Source organism: Chlorocebus sabaeus, chromosome 28 (assembly GCF_047675955.1).
Source record: "Chlorocebus sabaeus isolate Y175 chromosome 28, mChlSab1.0.hap1, whole genome shotgun sequence".
Lineage (NCBI taxonomy): Eukaryota > Metazoa > Chordata > Mammalia > Primates > Cercopithecidae > Chlorocebus > Chlorocebus sabaeus.
The window spans coordinates 7,886,230-7,902,335 of NC_132931.1; the positions used below are offsets into that span (position 1 = coordinate 7,886,230).

The 16,106-nt window shown below is 52.8% G+C and overlaps 1 protein-coding gene across 4 annotated transcripts in view; it reads right to left on the minus strand.

Moving 5' to 3' along the window:
- Positions 1-6,853: 6,853 nt before the first annotated feature.
- GTF2IRD1 (GTF2I repeat domain containing 1) overlaps positions 6,854-16,106 on the minus strand; it is a 145,492-nt gene continuing 136,239 nt past the window's right edge. For all 4 annotated transcript variants that reach the window (XM_073012681.1, XM_073012680.1, XM_073012678.1 and 1 more), the window contains exons 25-27: positions 15,384-15,421; positions 8,957-9,093; positions 6,854-7,106 (exon numbers count right to left, since the gene is read on the minus strand). In XM_073012681.1, coding sequence (XP_072868782.1) covers positions 7,038-7,106; positions 8,957-9,093; positions 15,384-15,421 — 244 coding nt within the window. In that variant the 3' untranslated portion in view covers positions 6,854-7,037. The remainder of the gene's footprint in view (positions 7,107-8,956; positions 9,094-15,383; positions 15,422-16,106) is intronic.

Sequence of the window (16,106 nt, forward strand, 5' to 3'; positions counted from 1 at the left end):
CGGTGTAGTTTATATTCTTTCATCTAACTGGCTCACATTTAGTGAGTACCTTGTATGTCCCAGATGTAGGCACTAGGATAGAACGGTGGATGAAATGGACACAGTCCCTGACACCATAAAGCATAAAGCAAGCAGACAAGCAGAAAATGACACAGAAAACAAGGTATTATAGGCTGGGTGCAGTGGCTCATGCCTGTAATCCCAGCACTTTGGATGGCTGAGATGGGCGGATCACTTGAGGTCAGGAGTTCAAGACCAGCCTGACCAATATGGTGAAACTTCGTCTCTACTAAAAATACAAAAATTAGCCAGGCGTGGTGGTGCAAGCCTGTTATCCCAGCTGCTTAGGGGGCTGAGGCAGGAGAATCACTTGAACCTGGAAGACGGAGGTTGCAGTGAGCCAAGATCCTGATACTGCACTCCAGCCTGGGTGACTGAATAGATTCCAACTCAAAAAAAAAAAAAAAAAAAAGAAAAAACATAAAAACATATTATACTTGACATTAATAAAATGATATTTATTTACTTGAGATAGTGTATTGCTCTGTCGCCCAGGCTGGAGTACAGTGGCACAATTATAGCTCACTGCAGCTTTGAATCCCTGGGCTCAGATGAGCCTCCCACCTTGACCTCCTTACCGGCTGGGACTACGGGTGCCCACCATCATGCCCAGCCATGAGTTTTAGGAAGAAGATGAAATTTAAAAATTACAGGGCAGGGGCCAAGCACAATGGCTCACACCTGTAATCCCAGCATTTTGGGAGTCCGAAGTGGGAGGATCCCTTGAGGCCAGGAGTTTGAGACCAGCCTGGGCAACATAGCGAGATTCTGTCTTTATAATAAATAAGAAAAATTAGCTGGGCATGGTGGCATGTGCCTGTGGTCCCAGCCATTTGGGAGGCTGAGGCAGGTGAATCACTTGAGCCCAGGAGTTCCAGGGTGCAGAGATCTATGATTGATCCACTGCTTTCCAGCCTGGGCCAAACAAAGAGACCCTGTCTCTTTTTTTTATTTTTATTTTTTGAGACAGAGTCTCACTCTGTCGCCCAGGTTGGAGTGCAGTGGTGTGATCCTGGCTCACTGCAAGCTTCGCCTCCTGGGTTCATGTCATTCTCCTGCCTCAGCCACCCGAGTAGCTGGGACTACAGGCGCCCGCCACCATGCCCGGCTAATTTTTTGTATTTTTTTTAGTAGAGACAGGGTTTCACCGTGTTAGCCAGGATGGCCTCGATCTCCTGACCTCGTGATCTGCCCACCTCGGCCTCTCAAAGTGCTGGGATTACAGGTGTGAACCACCTCCACCGGCTGAGACTCTGTCTCTTAAAAGAAAAAGGTAATGATTAATAATGAAGATAAATAACACTTTGGTTCCTTAAAAAGAGGTGCCTCGCAGGGCTGTTGGAAGCCCCAGCTAGGAGAGCTCAGGACCAACCCTTCCCTGAGTGTACCAAGCCAGGCACCTGGGCAGTGCGGGAGGGTGGCCCACGGGGAGCAGGTGCCCCCTCTCATTTTGTGGCCCGTCCCTGCACCAATTATTGCTTTATTACTGTTTTCAGTCAGATATAATTCCAGCATTTTCTATAATCTTGATCTTTTCATTGATACCAGATTTTTGTACAAAGATTTGTATATAAAATGATTGTATACCCACCAGAATACATTCCCCGGCAATTAGAACGTTTAAGATGCAGCTCCTAACCGTCCTTCATTTATTACTTTTGAAAGTGTTTTGTGATTTTTTTGGGGATGTGTTTACAAATCCAATAACAATTCTCATTTAGAGTTGCAAAACACGAAGCCATTTCAAACCGAGACAGATGGCAGCTAAATGAAGTTTAATTAAAGAATGAGTGCTTTGAATCAAATCACTTTTTAAAAAGTACAGTACACTGAGATTCTGGAGAGGTTGCATAAACAGCATCTGGGCGCTCTGTGAGGAAAAAAGTCGGTAAGGCTTTCCCATCGGATAAGGGGCTGGGCGGGCGCAGGGTGGGCGAAGGGAAGCACAGCCCTTTGCACCAGACCTCTGTCCTCTGCCTGGACACACCTCCCAAAGCCCAGGCCTCCAGGGACTGGGGGAAACTCACAGGAGGCAACCTCTTGCTTCAAAGGTTTTGACTTGGAGCAGGGGAAGGGGGTGGGAGAGGGGTCCCCTCTTCTGCCCTTTCTTTAAGACATAGGGTCTCGCTGTGTTGCCCAGGCTGGAGTGCAGTGGCTCAATCCTCTGCTTTTAGGGAAGCAGGAGGACACGAGGGTTTGCTGCACCGACCCACTTAATTGCACGCCATCTGCACAGTGAGCCTGAAAGAGAACAGATGGGGAGCTTCGCGGGCCTCTGCGCGGATGAAGGAGGATCGGGTTCCCTGGGCCCGCCCTACCGGCCCCCCCCACCCCGGGCTCTGTGCCTCTCCATGCATGGGATGGCAGTGCCCGCGGGCACAGTCTCAGCCCCGCCGCTCCCGGCCCAGGCAGGAGCCACTTCCGCCTCTGGCCGCGGATCTGAGCGGTGGAGCGGGGGCGGCGGGTCTAGACGACCGACAGGCGCCAGCGGGCGGTAGCGGGCGGTGGCGGGCGGGAGGGGGCGCCAGGTGGGCCGGGCCCGGGGGGACGGAATGGTGGGACAGAAGGCTGGGGACCCCTAAGCCCTGCGAGGCGCCTGGAACGCAGCGCCTAGATGCTTGCACTTGGTGCAAGGAAAGCAAAACAGATTTTAAATCAAGAGTCACAGAATCGGGGGTGGGGAATGGGTTACAGGACGTGAGGGTTGAAGGCTAGGTGACAGCCGCAAGGACTCTTAAGATCATCTTGACTTCATAGGCAGTTTCTGCTTGGAGGTGGTGGCCAGTTTAGGAGGTCACCCCTGCCCCCATCCTGGAGTGGAAAAAGTGGGCCTGGCCCAGGGCAGGGGCTGAGGGTGGAGTGGAGGCGCCTGGTGGCACTGGGAGCCACTAGGAGGTGGGAGGGAGGAGGGTGAGGCTGGCAGCTGACTGGGTGGGGGGTTTGGACCCGCGGAGAGAGGGGTGGCTGTGCCAGGCACGTGGTTTCTAGCGTCTTTCCAGGAGGAAGCATGGTCTGGAAGGCTGGGATGGGGCCTTCCTCCCAGCTCTGGGCATGGACGGGACTGACCCCGAGGGCTGGCAGAAGCCTTGGATTAAAGTTTTGGCCGTTTCCTCAGCTGACTCAGAACTCAGCCCCTCCAAGCCACAGGCCTCATTCTGGGCCCTGGGTGGATGGTTAGAGCCAGATCCTGGGGTCACCCTGATCCCTGACTCTCCAGAACCCCTCATCTATCTGATTGGCTGACCCTCTAGTTATTTTATCCGCCTGGTCCAAACCACTGCCATCTCTCTCTTTTTTTTTTTTTTTTTTTTTTGAGACGGAGTCTCGCTCTGTCCCCCAGGCTGGAATGCAGTGGCGCAATCTCGGCTCACTGCAAGCTCCGCCTCCCGGGTTCACGCCATTCTCCTGCCTCAGCCTCCCAGGTAGCTGGGACTACAGGCGCCCGCCACCTCGCCCCGCTAATTTTTGTATTTTTAGTAGAGACGGGGTTTCACCGTGTTAATCAGGATGGTCGCGATCTCCTGACCTCGTGATCCGCCCGTCTCGGCCTCCCAAAGTGCTGGGATTACAGGCGTGAGCCACCACGCCCGGCCTCCTCTTTTTTTTTTTGAGACAGAGTCTCGCTTTGTCACCCAGGCTGGAGCGCAGTGGTGCAATCTCAGCTCATTGCCAACCTCTGCCTCTTGGGTTCAAGAGATTCTCCTGCCTCAGCCTCCATAGTAGTTGGGATTACAGCTGTCCATCACCATGCCCGGCTAATTTTTGTATTTTTAGTAAAGACGGGGTTTCGCCATATTGGCCAGGCTGGTCTCGAACTCCTGACCTCAGGTGATCCACTCACCTCAGCCTCCCAAAGTGCTGGGATCACAGGCATGAGCCACTGCGCCTGGCCTCCACTGCTGTCGTCTGTTGGAGTCCCCCAGGTGGTCTTCCAATGTATTCCTCCCTTCCTTCTCCTATGTCTCCAGCGGGCAGGGGCACCCTTCCAAAATGCAGACCTAGGCCTGGCTCTCCCCCGGGTACTTCCTGTTGTGGGTCTCATTTGCCCTCTGGAAATTGCCTTGGTCCGGCTCATGAGGCCTTCCACGTGGGTCCGTGAGAAAAAGGATGCAGCTCTGTCCCAGAGCGCATGGCTGGGCAGACGTAACCCGGGCTGGATGTCCGCCTCTGCCCACCACTTCAGCCCAGCACCATGTGTGGGAGACACCTGCTGAGCGTCCTTGGGAACCCTGACCGAGTCCGCGCCTGCCCCAACATGTCACCTCCAGCACCCTGCGTCTACTCTGGCGACACCTTCTTATTCCTGGAATGCACCCAGTCCCTGTCCAGCTCCGTTTTTGCCCACATGGCTCTCCTGTTACACACCCGCCTGCCTCAGCCTTCCTCTCTTTGTGCCCCCAAAGCCTCACTTGCTCTTCAAGCCTCAGCTTCAAGGACTCTTCCTACTTTCTGCACTAGGTGAGGTCCCCTGCTTTGTTTTTTCAGAGGCAGGGTCTTGCTCTGTGGCCCATGCTCAAGAGCAGTGGTGCAGTGGTGCAGCACGGATCACTGCAGTGTCAAACTCCTGGTCTCAAACAGTCCTCCTGCCTCAGCCTCCAGAGTAGCTGGGACCACAGGCACACACCACCATACCCAGCTAATTAAAAATTTTTAGAGAAAGGGTTCCACTATGTTGCCTAGGCTGGTCTCGAACTCCTGGCCTCAAGCGATCCTCCCACCTTGGCCTCCCAAAGACTGGTATTACAAGCCTGAGCTACCGCAAGAGCCTTACTCTGTTTTGTGCTCCCTGGCAGCCACTTCCCCAATCAGGACACTCTGCTGCTTGGCCTCCCAGCCAGAAGGGCAGGGCTCAGTAAATATGTGTTGAGTCAATGAGCAGGGACTGGGTGCCAAGTCTTGAATGCCTGCCACGCTCTTGTGACTTGTCTTTCTGCCTTTAGTTTTGTCACTTCCTTCAACTTCCCAACTGCCCCTCAAGTGGTCTTTCTGAGACAGAGCTAGGACCCGTCACTCTACCTGTCAGTTTTCCAGAGCTCTATCCAAAATCATCCCAGGCTGGGCATGGTGGCTTACGCCTCTAATCCCAGCACTCTGGGAGGCTGGGGCAGGAGGATGGCTTGAGCCCAGGAGTTTGAAACCAGCATGGGCAACATAGCAAGACCCCATATCTACAAAAAAATAAAAAAATTGGCTGGGTATGGTGGCTCACACCTGTAGCCCCAGCTACCCCTGGAGGCTGAGGCAGGAGGATTGCTTGAGCCCAGGAGTTTGAGGCTGCAGGAAGATGTGATTGTGCCAATGCATTCCAGCCTGGGGACACAGAAAGACCTTGCACCTGAAAAAAGAAAACTTGTCCTGACCCCACCGCCCCCCACCTTTTTTTTTGAGATGGATTTTCATTCTTGTTGCTCAGGCTGGAGTGCAATGGTGCAATCTCGGCTCACTGCAACCTCTGCCTCCTGGGTCCAAGCAATTCTCCTGCCTCAGCCTTCCAAGTAGCGGGAATTACAGTCGCACGCCACCATGCCCGGCTAATTTTTTTTGTATTTTTAATAGAGATGGGGTTTCATCATGTTGGCTGGGCTGGTCTCGAACTCCTGACCTCAGGCGATCCGCACACCTTGGCCTACCAATGTGCTGGGATTACAGGCGTGAGCAACTGCGCCCGGTCTCTAAACCCCTTTTTGAAGATGCCTCTCCCTCACTGTGGTGAAGCCACAGTGCTTCGCTGGGATGGGCCTCTCCCTCTCTGACATTTACCATATTTAACACTCTTTTTTTTTTTTTTTTTTTTGAGACAGGGTCTTGCTCTGTCACCCAGGCTGGAGTACAGTAGTGTAATCACAACTCACTACAACCTCAACCATCTGTACTCAAGCAATCCTCCTCCTGCCTCAGCCTCCTGAGTAGCTGGACTCCAGGTGTGCATACCACAATGCCTGGCTAATTTGTGTGTGTGTGTGTGTGTGTTTTTTTTTTTGGAGACGGAGTTTCGTTCTTGTTGACCCAGCTGCAGTGCAATGGCGTGGTCTCAGCTCACTGCAACCTCTGCCTCCCAGGTTCAAGCGATTCTCCCGCCTCAGCCTCCTGAGTAGCTGGGATTACAGGCACCTGCCACCACGCCTGGCTAATTTTTGTATTTTTAGTAGAGACAGGGTTTCACCATGTTGGCCAGGCTGGTCTTGAACTCCTCACCCCAGGTGATCCACCCACCTCGGCCTCCCAAAGTGCTGGGATTACAAGCGCGAGCCACCGTGCCCGGCCTCATTTTTGTATTTTTGTACAGACGGGGTCTCCCTATGTTGCACAGGCTAGTCTCAAACTCCTGACCTCAGGTGATCCACCCGCTTCAGCCTCCCAGAGTGCTGGGATTACAGGTGTGAGCCACATTTAAAATTTTCTAGAGAAATAGTTCCACTATGTTGCCTAGGCTGGTCTCAAACTCCTGGTCTCAAGCAATCCTCCCACCTTGGCCTCCCAAAACATCGGTATTACAGCCAAACGAGGTCGAACTCCTGACCTCAAGCAATCCACCCACCTCAACCTCCCAAAGTGCTGGGATTCCAGGCATGAGCCACCACGCCCGGCTCCATGGCACATTTTCCTTCTGTGGCTTTTCTTCTTGATGTCACACGCTCCCAGGAGGACAAAGAGCTCTGAGGGCTTTCTGGACACTACCTCTGCTGTGATGAGGAAGGAGGGCCTTGGCAGGCCACCTGAGCTGCGTTTCCCGACCCCGTCCCCAGTGACAGCTGCAGCCGCGATCCAAACGAGAACATGAAACAGTGACCGTAAAAGTAAAGGCAACACTTTTTTTTTCTTTTTTTACTTATTTAAAAAGGCCTTGGTGGCAGGAATATAGTGTAAAAATCATTGGAAAAACTAAAAGGCATTGATACATATCCGAATATACACTTTGTACATAAATTACATTTCCTTTAGTCTTTCTGAGTGAGGTCCTGATTCAGTACTGAGGTCTAGTAATTAAGAGGTCCCGGGAGCTGCACGTTCAGGCCGGCATAGTCCACCATGTACATTGGCCATTGCTAGAGAGAGTGACAAAGGCACTTGGTTAGGACTCCAGGTGATGCGGAATGAACCAAAAATGCTTAGCTCTGCTTTTGGAGGGGCTGTCTCAGAGGCTATTTATTTATATTTTATATTTTTTTGAGATGGAGTTTCACTCTTCTGCCCAGGCTGGAGTGCAGTAACGCAATCTTGGCTCACTGCAACCTTGGCCCCCTGGGTTCAAGCGAGTCTCCTGCCTCAGCCTCCCAAGTAGCTGGGATTATAGGCGCCCACCACCATGCCTGGCTAATTTTTTTATTTTTAGTAGAGATGGGGTTTTGCCATATTGGCCAGGCTGGTCTTGGACTCCTGAACCTCAAGTGATCTGCCCACCTCGGCCTCCCAAAGTGCTAGGATTACAGGCGTGAGCCACCACACCCATCCTATTTATTTAGTTTTGAGATGGAGTCTCGTTCTCTTGCCCAGGCTGGAGTGCAATGGCACGATCTTGGCTCACTGCAGCCTCAATCCCCTTGGGCCCAAGTGATCCTCCTGCCCCAGCCTCCCAAGTAGCTGGGACCACAGGCACATGCCACCATGCCTGGCTAATTTTTTAAATTCTTTTTATTTTTTTGAGACAGAGTTTCACTGTTGTTGCCCAGGCTGGAGTGCAATGGGGCAGCCTCGGCTCACTGCAACCTCCGCCTCCCGGGTTGAAGCGATTCTCCTGCCTCAGCCTCCCAAGTAGCTGGGATTACAGGCATGCGCCACTATGCCCGGCTAATTTTGTATTTTTAGTAGACAAGGAGTTTCTTTCTTTTTTTTTTTTTTTTTTGAGACAGAGTCTCGCTCTGTCGCCCAGGCTGGAGTGTAGTGGCACGATCTTGGCTCACTGCAAGCTCCGCCTCCCGGGTTCACGCCATTCTCCTGCCTCAGCCTCCCGGGTAGCTGGGACTACAGGCCCCCGACACCGTGCCCGGCTAATTTTTTGTATTTTTATTAGAGATGGGGTTTCACCGTGTTAGCCAGGGTGGTCTCGATCTCCTGACCTTGTGATCTGCCCGCCTCGGCCTCCCAAAGTGCTGGGATTACAGGCCTGAGCCACTGCGCCCGGCCAGAGGGGTTTCTCCACGTTGGTTAGGCTGGTCTCATACTCCTGACCTCAGGTGACCCACCCTCAAAGTCCTGGGATTAGAGGTGTGAGCCACTGTGCCCAGCCTTTTTTCTTTTTTAAATTTTATTTATTTATTTATTTATTTATTTATTTATTTATTTATTTATTTTGAGACGGAGTCTTGCTCTTGTTGCCCAGGCTGGCGTGCCATAGCATGATCTCGGCTCACTGCAACCTCCACCTCCTGGGTTCAAGCGATTCTCCTACCTCAGCCTGCCTAGTAGCTGGGACTACAGGCATGCACAACCATGCCCGGCTAATTTTTGTAATTTTAGTAGAGACGGGGTTTCACCATGTTGGCCAGGCTGGTCTCGAACTCCTGACCTCAGGCAATCCACCCACCTTGGCCTCCCAAAGTGCTGGGATTACAGGTGTGAGCCACCGCGCCTGACCAGTGACATTTCTTTTCATGTCTCCAGCTCTGGCGCGGCTGAAGAGTATGGGCAGGTCCCTTCCTGGACCTCGGCTGGCCCATCTGCCCAGCGGGGATGTGAATTCCTGCCTGAGTGCCTGTGAGTACCCCGTGAGAAGGATGGGCTACCTCTTGGGTGAGACGGGTGAATGCATCTATAACCCCCAAGGCCGGAAGGTCCCCCCTCAAAGCCCAGTGCCTCCCCATCCCCCGGGCCCACATCCCAGAGTAGACGGCCCTGCCCGACCAAGCGGGGAGGGTCACAGAGACGAGGGCTGGAGTCCAAATCTGTGCAACTTTACCACGAGTGAGATCTGATTGGCCGATGCCACTGAATCCGGGTTAGAGGACGAGGAAGAGGAAGACGAGGAGGAAGAGGAGACAGAATTTCCTTCCGAGACCCGCTTTCTCTTGCGCTTGGGAATGCTGCTGTCTTTGGCTGGAAGGAGGGGAAAAGGCTGTTGACGCTGGAAGCTGAGGCTTTTCTGTCTCAGCCTCCTGAGCTCCCTGAAAAAGTGTTCTGTCTTAAGGTTTCGAGTCCCCCTTTCAGGATTTCAAGCTCCTGATCCCCTGGGGGTCAGGGCCCGCCTGTCCAGAGCCCACCTGTCCAGCCTCCTTCCCAAAGCAAGCCCAAGGGCCCACTCTCCCCGGCCTCCTGCTCTTGCTGGACTGCCTGCCTTTGCTAACACTGTATCCTCATCCCCAGGTGTCCCTCCTCCTCCCCAGCAAGCTCATCCCTCAGGCCCTAGGTCCTCTCTCTTTCTGTTTTCTTTTTTGAGACGGAGTCTCACTGTGTCACCCAGTCTGGAGTGCAGTGGCGCGATCTTGGCTCACTGCAACCTATGCCTCCTGGGTTCAAGCGATTCTAGTGCCTTAGCTTCCCAAGTAGCTGGGATTACAGGCGTCTGCCACCACGCCTGGCTATTTTTTTTTGTATTTTAGTAGAGATGCGGTTTCACCATGTTGGGCAGGCAGGTCTTGAACTCCTGACCTCATATGATCCATCCACCTCGGCCTTCCAAAGTGCTGGGATTATAGGCATGAGCCATCGAACCTGGCTTATCTTGTGTTTTAGGGTCTCACTCTGTTGTCCAGGCTGGAGTGCGGTGGTGCAATCGTAGCTCACTGCAGCCTCCAAGTCCTGGGTTCAAGCAATTCTCCCACCTCAGGCTCCTGAGTAGCTGGGACTATAGGTGTGCACCACCACGCCTGGCTAACTTTTTGTATTCTTATATCATTATGTTGCCCAGGCTGGTCTCAAATTCCCAACCTCAAGCAATCCTCCTGCCTCAGCCTCCCCAAATGCTGAGATCACAGGCATGAGCCACCATGCCTGGCTCATGGCAACAATATTAATCACATTCTCAGTTTCTGAGTATTTTCTGGGTGCTGGGCACGGTGCTAAATGCTTTGCACATTGTCTCCTGGGATCCTCCCAGCAACCCTCCAAGAACCTATTCACATTTCACTCATGAGCACCCAAAGGGGCAGGGCTGTTAGAGGACTTTCTCCAAGGCCAAGTCTGTGTGGTTTCAGAGGCCACATTCTTTCCTGGGCTCTTTAAGGCTGGGAGGGGATGTGGGGCTCCGGGAGAGGTGGTCCAGGGAGGGTATAAAGAGGACCTGGGGCCAGGTGCAGTGGCTCACACTGGTAATCCCCTAGCACTTTGGGAGACCAAGGTGGGTGGATTGATTGAGGTCAGGAGTTTGAGACCAGCCTGGGCAACATGGTGAAACCCTGTCTCTACTAAAATATAAAAGAATTACATTGCTGTGGTTATCACTGATGTATGGTGGCCCCGAGCGGAGAGTTCACAGGTCCAAGTAGACAGGCAGTGCCCCAGGGAAAGAAACTCTGGTTTGGAATGAGAAGTCCTAAGTTCAAATTTCCCCGTGGCCACTTACTATTATCACTGTGTGAATTTGGGAAAACCGATGAACCTCTCTGAGTCAAATGGGGAAACCAGTGTGAGGTGAGACTCAGAAAACACCGCATGCATACAAGAACCCAGCACCTAGCCCAGCACGGAGCAGGGGTCGGCAGGTGTCCTGCGGTTGCTGAATTCACTTGAGGTGAAGATGTAAAACTCTGAGCAGCATGTCCTGATTGGATGGGTTACTGCATGGAAACCTCGCCCAGCCCAATAAAGAAGGGCTTTTATCGTCTTTTTGAGACAAGGTCTCACTCTGTCGCCCACACTGGAGTGCAGTGGTGTGGTCTTGGCTCACTGCAACCTCCACCTCCCAAGCTCGAGTGATCCTCCTGCCTCAGCCTCCCGAGTAACTGGGACTACAGGTGCACACCACCCTGCCTGGCTAATTTTTTGTCGAGACGCGTCTCTCTCTGTTTCCCAGTCTGGTCTTGAATTCCTGGGCTCAAAGAATTCTCCTGCTTCAGCCTCCCAAAGTGCTGGAATGACAGGTGTGAGCCACTGTACTCAGCCCACCAGAAGGATCTTAATGACACAGAGTAAGGGCAGGCTGGGTCCATGGGGCAAATGTCTCTTCAACTGGTGGAGAAAAGTGAGAAACTGGGGGTCTGTGATGTGGCATAGAGACCCCGGGAAAGAGAAGACCCTGGAGGCAGGAGGAGCCCAGGCTCTGAGTCAGAGGGATTTTTTGTGGGAGATTCCACATGAAAGAGAAGTCAGAGGCTGCCCCACCCTCTGTCTCAGACTGGTCCATGGGCTGTGGCCATCCTTGAGTCACCATGAGAGATAGCCACATTGGAGGGAGTGGTGGATGTGGGTGACAGTATCCACCCTCTGGGCATCTGTCCCAAATCCTCCTGAGACCTTCGTGTGGCCTTCTGTGTCTCTGCCTTTTTTTTTTTTCTTTTTTTTTTTGAGACAGAGCCTGGCTCTCTTCCCCAGTCTGGAGTACAGTAGCGTGATCTCGGCTCACTGCAACTGCCGCTTTGCCGCTTCCTGGGTTCAAGCGATTCTCCTGCCTCAGCCTCCTGAGTGGCTGGGATTACAGGTGCCCACCACCACCCCTGGCTAATTTTTTTTTTTTTTTAGTAGTGACAGGGTTTCACCATGTTGGCCAGGCTGGTCTCAAACTCCTGACCTCAGGTGATTCACCTGCCTCCTGCCTCAGCTTCCTAAAGTGTTGAGATGACAGACGTGAGCCACCGCACCCGGCCTCGTCTCTGCCTTTGACCTGAGAGCAAACCAAATCGCCTCCAGATCTGTGTGTTCAGCGCCATGCCTCACCCTTGTAACTGGCTCTTTTTTTGTTTTGGAAACAGGGTCTCACTCTGTTGCCCAGGCTGGAGCGCAGTGGCGCAATCATAGCTCACTCCAGCTTCCACCTTCCGGCCTCAAGCACTCCTCCTGCCTCGTCCTCTTGAGTAGCTGGGACAACAGGTACGCGCCACCACGCCTGGCTAATTTTTAATTTTTTTGCAGAGATGGAGGGGGGTTCACTATATGGCCCAGGCTTGTGATCAGCTCTTGATAGGAGGAGGTGGCTTGTAGCTGGGCTGTGCCACCCAGGCTGTGGAGTTCCAGGTGAACCTGGTCCTGACAGGAGTCAGGGCTTTGGGTCTCAGGCCAGGTTGTGGCGTGGCCTCGCTGAATCCTATTACTGTCCCCACTGAGCAGCCATACTGGGTCCTGTGGCCCACGGTGGTCTATGGTTCAGATGGGTGGTCCTGACAGGAGGGTCTACACAGCGTCTGACTCACTATGTGGCCTGGGCAAGTCCCTGGACATCTCTGTGCCTCAGCTTCCCAGCTGTACAATGAGGCAGGGTAAGATTAGATCAGGATTTTTTCTTTCTTCTTTATTTCTTAGGAGATGGGGTCTCGGCCAGGCACAGCAGCTCGCGCCTGTAATCCCAGCACTTTGGGATGCTGGGGTGGGAGGATCACTTGAGGTCAGGAGTTTGCGACCAGCCTGGCCAACATGGTGAAACCTCGCCTCTACTAAAAATACACAGGCCGGGCGCGGTGGCTCACACCTGTAATCCTAGCACTTTGGGAGGCCGAGGTGGGCGGATCACAAGGTCAGGAGATCGAGACCTTCCTGGCTGACACGGTGAAACCCCGACTCTACTAAAAATACAAAAAAAATTGGCCGGGCGTCATGGTGGGTGCCTGGAGTCCCAGCTACTCAGGAGGCTGAGGCAGGAGAATGGCCTGAACTCGGGAGGCAGAGCTTGCAGTGAGCCAAGATCGTGCCACTGCACTCCAGCCTGGGCGACAGAGCGAGACTCCGTCTCAAAAATAAAAATAAAAATAAAAATACACAAAATTAGCTGGGTGTGGTGGTGCCTGCCTGAAGTCCCAGCTACTCGGGAGGCTAAGGCATGAGAATCACTTGAACTCAGGAGGCAGAGGTTGCAGTGAGCCAAGATTGCAAGATTGACTCCAGCCTAAGCGACAGAGCAAGACTCTGTCTTGAAAAAACAAAACAAAACAAAACAAAAGGCTGGGCTTAGTGGCACGTCTGTAATCCCAGCACTTTGGGGGGCCGAGGCGGGCAGATCATGAGGTCAGGAGTTTGAGACCAGCCTGGCCAACATGGTGTGAAACCCCGTCTCTACTAAAAATATAAAAAATAGTTGGGCATGGTGGCGGCCACCTGTAATCCCAGCTACTTGGGAAGCTGAGGCAGGAGAATCGCTTGAACCTGGGAGGCGGAGGTTGCAGTGAGCCAAGATCATGCCATTGTACTCCAGCCTGAGCGACAGAGCGAGACTCTGTCTTGGGAAAAAAAAAAAAAGAGATGGGGTCTCATTCTGTCATCCAGGCAGGAGTACAGTGGCATAATCATAGCTTATTGCAGCCTTAAACTCTTGGGCTCAAGTGATCCTCTGGCCTCAGCCTCCTGTGTAGCTGGGACTACAAGTGCCTACTACCATGCCTGGCTAATTTTTAGAAAAAACTTTTTGGTCTATGGCCATACCACCCTGAATGCACCCAATCTTGCCTGATCTCAGAAGTGAAGCAGGGTCGGGCCTGGTTAGTACTTGGATGGGAGAAGAAAGATTTTTGTAGAGACAAGGTCTCATTATGTTGCCCAGGTTGGTCTCAAACTCCTGGACTCAAGCACTCCTCCCACTTAGGCCTCCCAAACTGCTGGGATTAGAGGCGTGAGCCACCACACCTGGCCAATCAATGTTTCTTTTTCTTTTTGAGACAGAGTCTTGCTCTGTCACCCAGCCTGGAGTGCAGTGGTGTGACCTCAACTCACTGCAACCTCTGCCTCCTGGGCTGAAGCGAAGCGATCCTCCCACCTCAGACTCCCAGGTAGCTGGAACTATAGGCGTGCACCACCATGCCAGGCTAATGTTTCTGTTTTTTTTTTTTTTGAGACAGAGTCTTGCTCTGTTGCCCAGGCTGGAGTGTAGAGGCACAATCTTGGCTCACTGCAACCTCTGCCTCCCAGGTTCAAGCGATCCTCCTGCCTCAGCCCCGCTAGTAGCTGGGATTACAGGCACGTGCTACCACACCTGGCTAATTTTTGTATTTTTAGTAGAGACGGGGTTTTGCCATGTTGACCAGGCTGGTCTCGAACTCCTGACCTCAGGTGATCCACCCACCTCGGCCTCCCAAAGTACTGGGATTACACATGTGAGCCACTGTGCCCGGCCCTAATTTTTCTATTTTCAGTTGAGACGGGGTTTCACCATGTTGGCCAGTCTGGACTCGAACTCCTGATCTCAAGTGATCTGCCTGCCTCGGCCTCCCAAAGTGCTGGGATTACAGGCTTGAGCCTCCGCGCCTGGCCCAATCAGTGTTTCTTAATCGGGTGCACATCATAGTCACCTGGGAGTACCTTCTCCCAAGTCCCATCATCCATCTTAATCAGAACCATCATGCCAGGCGGCCCCAGGAGCCTGGTGAAAGGATCTGTATACCCTGCAGATGCCAGCAGAACGGAGGGGGTCCGGCCAGTCTCGGGCAGTGCCCGCCTGCCTCACCCCTTCGGTCACATGCTACCCCTCTGCTACCCAGGCGGCCTCCCTGATCCTCCATGAGGCCTGGCCTGCCTCTTGTCCTTCTAGCTGATCTCCTACACTCACTGGTGCTATGGCAGGGCCTTCCCTCTGCAGGGCACCTGCAGGTTTCCGGGGGTGTCTTGGGGATACCTGGCCCTGTTCATGGAGACCTCAGGCTCCCTGGGGAGGCACCGGGGTGGAGAGGGGTTATATTTTTCTCAAGGTGGTCAGCCATCTATTGCATGCCCACCTGGACCACATCTATCTCTGCCTTAAAAAAATTTTTTTATTAAAATTTTTTTTTTTTTTAGAGACAGGGTCTCACTCCGTTGCTCAGGCTGGAGTGCAGTGGTACAATCATAGCTCACTGCAGCTTCCAACTCCTGGTGTCTCTGCCTGTTTCTATGTTTTTTATTTGTTTGTTTGTTTGTTTTGAGATGGAATCTTGCTCTGTCGCCCAGGCTGGAATGCAGGGGTGCAATCTCAGTTCACTGCAACCTCTGCCTCCCGGATTCACACAATTCTCTTGCCTCAGTCCCCCAAGTAGCTGGGATTACAGGTGCCCATGACCACGCCCAGCTAATTGTTATATTTTTAGTAGAGACGGGGTTTCACCATGTTGCTCAGGCTGGTCTTGAACTCCTGACCTCAAGTGATCTGCCTGCCTCGGCCTCCCAAAGTGCTGGGATGACAGGTGTGAGCCACTGCGCCCGGCTCTACCTTCAAAAGGAACAGTCTCTAGTCCCCGCGGGGCAGAAGGGCGGCTTCTTCACCTCCCACTCACCTGGCACCTTGGCATCATTGCAGATTTCTGCAAAGGGTCTGAAAAAGAAAGAAATCAGGTGGCAGTTAGAAAATGAGGTTTTCCCCTACTTTTTTTTTTTTGAAGTGGCGTTTCGCTCGGTCGCCCAGGCCAAAGTGCAGTGGTGCAATTTCGGCTCACGGCAGCCTCCACCTCCTGGGTTGACGCCATTCTCCTGCCTCAGCCTCTGGCGTAGCTGGGACTACAGGCGCCCGCCACCATGCCCAGCTAAGTTTTATATTTTTAGTAGAGACGGGGTTTCACCATGTTGGCCAGGCTGGTCTTGAACTTCTGATCTCAGGTGATCCACCTGCCTCCGCCTCCCAAAGTGCCGGGATTACAGTCATGAGTCATTGAGTCTGGCCGTTTCCCCTTCTTCTCACCTGCTCCCTGAGATGTGTTGCTGCTGCTGAGGGAGCGTGGTAAGACCCAAATAAAAATGGAGAACACACCGTCCCGACAGAGCATCCCCCATATAGGTCCTGGATGATGGGCCTGTGCCACCAAATCATTCCTCTGGGTCTGCTGTCCTCATCTATAAAGCGAGGACGTTGTCTGACCAAGTGATCAGAAATGTGTGCCCAGATTTATGCAAGTGGATAGTCATCACAGCATTATTATTAATTATTATTTTTGAGACAGTCTCACTCTTTTGCCCAGGCTGGAGTTCAGTGGTGCCATCCTAGCTCACTGCAGTCTCGAACT